Below are 5,301 nucleotides of genomic sequence, written 5' to 3'. Positions count from 1 at the left end.
CACCGCCGCGGCCGCCACGGCAGTGCTGCTGCTCCTCCTGCTCACCCTCCTCCTCGCGCTCCACCTCCGCCGCCGCCGGCGCCCCACGCTCCCCTTCTCCCCGCCCCAGCCGCCAGCGCGCCCGCTGCGCCGCTACTCCCGCCGCGCGCTGCGCCGGGCCACCGGCGGCTTCCACCCGTCCCGCCTCCTCGGCCGCGGCGCCGCCTCGCCGGTCTACCTCGCCACCTTCCCCGACGCCTCCCTCGCCGCCGTCAAGACCTGCGCCTCGACGCACGAGCTCCACGTGCTCGCCTCGCTCCCGCCCGACTCCCCGCGCCTCGTCTCCCTCCTCGGGTACGCCGGCTCCGGCGCCGACGGCCGGCCCCTGCTCCTCGTCTTCGAGTGCCTGCCGCAGGGGTCCCTCCAGGCCGCGCTCTTCGGCGACGGGCGCTGCCTCGACTGGGCGCAGCGGCGAGGAGTCGTCCGCGACGTGGCGCGCGCGCTCGCGTTCCTCCACGCCGAGTGCCAGCCGCCGGTCGTGCACGGGGACCTCAAGCCCAGCAACGTCCTCCTCGACGCCGACTTCCGCGCCAAGGTCGCGGACTTTGGCCTCGCGCGCTTCAAGACCCCCGATGCCGTCGTCGACACTGGACCCGTCGCCGGCGGGGACGACTTCATGAGCCAAGAACTCGGCGAGGCATGCGACCTCGACCTCTCCGCCGCTGCCTCCGCCAAAGATGACCCCGGTCCGCCGGCTAGAGCGTCGGGAAATGAGTGGTGGATGAAGATGAAGCAGGATGACAGCGGCGAGGTCGACCCACGGGACTACGTGGCCGAGTGGATCGGCAGCCAAATCTGCCCGAAGAGGAACCCGGATTGGGCCGACGACGGCGACCTCAAGAACTCACCCTCCGTCGGCGACGAGGACAATAAGAACGCGGGCAATGCCGACAGCAGCGCCAGCAAAGGAGCCGCAGGCGACAAGAAGGAGGCGACCCAGATGCGGGAGTGGTGGAAGGAGGAGTTCTTCGAGGAGATGAGCAAGAAAGCCGGCGGCACCGTCGACAAGCAGCGCCGGGGCGGCGCCGGCAAGCCGTGGCTGCGGTCGACCAGCGTGAACACCAGCAATGTCAACGGGGACGGCAACGCCAAACGGAGCGCGCTGGAGGACATGAGCTTCCGGAGGAGCCGGAAGAGGAGCCGGCGGCGCGGCCAGTCCGCGGGCAGCGGCGACGTGCACCACAGCGGCGACCTGTTCAGCCGGGATCTGAGCACGACGACGAGCATGCGCGGCACGGTGTGCTACGTGGCGCCGGAGGGCGACCCGCTCGAGAAGGCCGACGTGTACAGCTTCGGCGTGCTGGTGCTGGTGATCCTGTCGGGGCGGCGGCCGCTCCACATCCTGTCGTCGCCGATGAAGCTGGAGAAGGCCAACCTGGTGAGCTGGTGCCGGCAGCTCGCGCGCGCGGGCAACGTGCTGGAGCTCATGGACGAGCGGCTGGAGGGCGCCTACGACAGGGGCCAGGCCACGCTCTGCGCGCAGCTCGCGCTCATGTGCCTGCAGCGGCAGCCGGAGCACCGGCCGGACAGCACGGACATTGTCAAGATCCTCGCCGGCGAGATGGAGCTGCCGCCGGCGCCCGTGGAGTTCTCGCCGTCGCCCCAACTCCGGCGGCCGTTCCCGCGGTCGTCGCACCGGGCGCAGCAGGACGCCACGGGGTGACGATGGTAACTTCACTCCCAAAGAGATCACTAATTGTGCAAGGAGATTTGGGGTGTTTTGATTGTTCTTGCACATAATTAGAGGCAATTCATTCCTGGCTTAATTCTTTGTAGAAAATTGATCTTGCTTCTTGCAAGATGCAATAACACATTTGACAATAGTTCTAAAAGATTGGTAGTAGGAGTACATTGGATTGGATGTCTTCTCTTGATTTAGTATGGACCTCTTTGCCTTCAATTATTTTCCCAATGCACTGTGTCTGACTTGGTTAGAGTTTTCCCTAATCTCTATCAAAGGGGAGTTGTTTTCTGTCAACAAAACAAACAATAATAACAATACTTTAGTGTTTGAATTGAAGTCTGGTCTCTATCAATCAATCACTTAGGAGAAGGAGAAAGAAACCAGCCGAGCAATCAAGTCGATTAGATATTTTATCAAGGTGTTTAGCCAACAATACGTGGGCATCATCATCATCGGTGCTGCATCATGATTCCTCTCTATGTCTCTTGAGCAGAAAATGACTTCTATACAGGCAGTCAGCTGTAAACATTGGATCAAAGAAGAAGATTGGATTGGATTTGTTTCTCTTGATTTGGACCGACTTTTTTTTTCTCAGTTCAGACTTCGTGATGTCAATTTAATTAGAGCAACGGGGCGACCCAAATGGATGGCGATTTCGTCCGCTTTTTGTCTTTGGGTCGGCCGCCCGCCCGGCGTCCGCCCTGTTTCTGATATGGGTCGGCAGCGCGCCCAACGCGCCGATCCATATGGGCCGGCTGGCCGCCCAATTTTATATTGATGATTTGCATTCAAACATATTGTCAAATAAACCGAATAAAATAGTATGGTTTTACAAACCGAATACAATAAAAATGTTTCACAAAGTTTTGCAGACGAATAAAAGAAGATACATCTATTGGTTGCCAACATTAGCCCACATATGCTCAACCAAATCATTTTGCAGTTGCACGTGAGTTTTCCAATCATGCATGTCTTCATGAAATTGGGTGAACTGTTCAAACGTTGCCGCTACTCCATGCTCAGGCACAACATTTTCACCCTGAAACTGAAAGCCTTGATTGTATAGACGTTCCAGGCGCTCGTTTTCTACGGTCATATTGTGCATGATCACACAAGCAGTCATCACCTGCCATAGTTTCTGCGTGCTCCAGGTATTAGCAGGATACCGAACGATGCCCCATCGAGATTGCAGAAAACCAAAGGCACGCTCGACATACTTCCTAGCACTCTCTTGCTCTTGGGCAAATCTTTTTCTTTTCTCTTCGACAGGGTTGGGTATTGTCTTGACAATAGTGGTCCACTGAGGATAGATACCGTCACCCAGGTAGTATCCTTTGTCGTAGTTGTGATCGTTGACAGTAAAGTTCACCGGTGGGCTGTTGCCTTCGGCAAGCCTAGCAAACACGGCGAGCGCTGAAGCACGGTTGATATCATTGTGTGATCCAGCCATGCTAAAGAAAGAGTGCCAGATCCAGAGATCTTGAGACGCCACGGCATCTAGTATGACTGTGCAAACCCTGACATGGCCCTTATACTACCCTTGCCAAGCAAAAGGACAGTTCTTCCACTCCCAGTGCATGTAGTCTATGCTGCCAAGCATCCCTGGGAAGCCCCTTCTGGCATTCATCGCCAACAAACGGGCTGTATCTTCAGCTGTCGGCTCTCTCAAGTACTCGGGACCAAACACAGCAATAACAGCCTTGCAGAACTTATACAGGAACTCTAGGCATGTACACTCGCTCATACGGACGTACTCGTCAATGAGATCACCGGGCACTCCGTATGCAAGCATTCGAATGACGGCAGTGCATTTTTGATAAGAGGATAAACCAATCTTGACGACGGCATCCTATTTGCACTCGAAATAGTCATAATAGCTAACCACTCCCTCTCTAATACGATTGAAAACATGTCTACTCATACAAAAACGGCGGCGGAATTTTTGATGTTTGAACAACGGGTTTGTTGTATCAAAGTAGTCCTTCCAGAGAAGGAAATGCCTAATCTCTCGGTTGCGATTCAACGCCGGAAGGTGGCCCGAAATGGAGCCACGGAACAACGGCCGCTGGCTGTTGAGGTGGTGATGGACCAACACGGTAGCCAATATCTCCTCCTCGTCGTCGGACAACGAATCGTCAGAGTCGCAAAGGAAATTGTGGAAAAAGAACTCGTCAGAGGAGTCCATTTCGTACCTTGGCAAACTGTCGAACAGCTTGCGGGCGTCGAAGAAGGAGATGGCCGATGAGGGGAGTCGCGGCACGCAAGGACCTTGACAAACTGTCGAACAGCTTGCGGGCGTCGAAGAAGGAGACGGCCGACGAGGGAAGTTGCGGGCGTCGAAGAAGGAGGCGGCTTCTTGGTCGCGGGCGGCTGTGCGGTGGGGGGAGCGGCGGTGGGAAGCAGTTTGCTCCCCGGCGGCAAAACGGCGGTGGCGGGCGACGGGAGGAGTGGGCGGCATTGCTGGGCGGATGTGGAGGCGGCGGCAGCTGGCAGAGTCGCCGACAAAAATGGATGGCGGCGGCGGCGACGAAGGAGGCGGGCGAGGATTGTTGTTGGCTGGGGAATGAGAGGGGAGGCTAATGTGTGACCGACCAGCGGGTTCGGGGAGAGGAGAAGGCGAGCGCACACGCGTCCGTCGCATGTCCGCGGCGACGCAAATCCGGCTCAAAAATGGACCGGGAATGGGTCACCCGCAGACGAAAAGCGGACGCGCGTCCGTTTGCGTCGGCGTGTTGGGCCGCCGCGCCAACCCAAACGGGCGGCGGCGGACGAAACGGGTCGCCCCATTGGAGTTTGCTCTTAGAGTTCATACTTGAAGTTTCAGTTTTAAAACTGTGTTCTCATGCATGCGAGAAGTTTCAGCATGATCATACTGGCCGGCACACATCTTCTTTTTTCTACTTGACGGGAGTGACCGGCACATCTCGTTGCTATCTTGGTGACATAGTTGCTTGGTGTTTCCCTCTTTGATCTTTCCTTTTGGTAAAGTTTATGCTTAATTTTCTCGGAACCTTGAAAAATCATCACAGCTAGGTTGTGTGAAGTCAAAAGAATCTTCTTCTCGGTACCAACTCTGACCCCATCCGCCCTTCTTCCACTGAAAATTAAAAGCAAAATATTCCTTTTTGTTACTCAATTTTTTGCGGGGTTACTCAAAAATAAAACCAAAACTAATTATTTCCTTCATCTATCCATAGTCATACACATTTGCTCAAGAACAAATACCGGGTTCTTTCCGTTTATTAATTCAATCATTTTTTTGTGAGTACGCAAAGCTTGCGTATCATTCCATTGATAAAATGACAAGAATGAGTACAGGCGGTACAACACATGACACGAACACAGACATGTGTGAACATGGTGCCCGGAGCAGAGAGACAAGGGATGCTCGGCCCAAACAGAGGGGACAACACAACTAAACCTACCAAACCTGAGCCAAAACCGATGATGCCAAACCAACGAGAACTCCAACACCATGCGAGCCCAAAATCGAGGGCACCACGAGCGAGCAAGATACTGCCTTCAAGAAGGAAGACAACGCCGAGACTCCGTCACTATCCGGTCCGGGTGACCCGGAC

The 5,301-nt window shown here is 55.6% G+C and overlaps 1 protein-coding gene across 1 annotated transcript; it reads left to right on the top strand.

Moving 5' to 3' along the window:
- Position 1: 1 nt before the first annotated feature.
- On the top strand, positions 2-2,112 carry LOC119350887 (putative receptor-like protein kinase At1g80870; the record flags this gene model as incomplete). Its single annotated transcript, XM_037618508.1, has 1 exon — positions 2-2,112. A coding segment is annotated over one exon (1,701 nt), but the record flags the coding sequence as incomplete, so codon positions are not given.
- Positions 2,113-5,301: the final 3,189 nt, after the last annotated feature.

The sequence above is a fragment of the Triticum dicoccoides genome, chromosome 1B (genome assembly GCF_002162155.2).
Source record: "Triticum dicoccoides isolate Atlit2015 ecotype Zavitan chromosome 1B, WEW_v2.0, whole genome shotgun sequence".
Taxonomy (NCBI): Eukaryota; Viridiplantae; Streptophyta; class Magnoliopsida; order Poales; family Poaceae; genus Triticum; species Triticum dicoccoides.
This window is presented reverse-complemented; position numbering and strand designations above follow the sequence as displayed.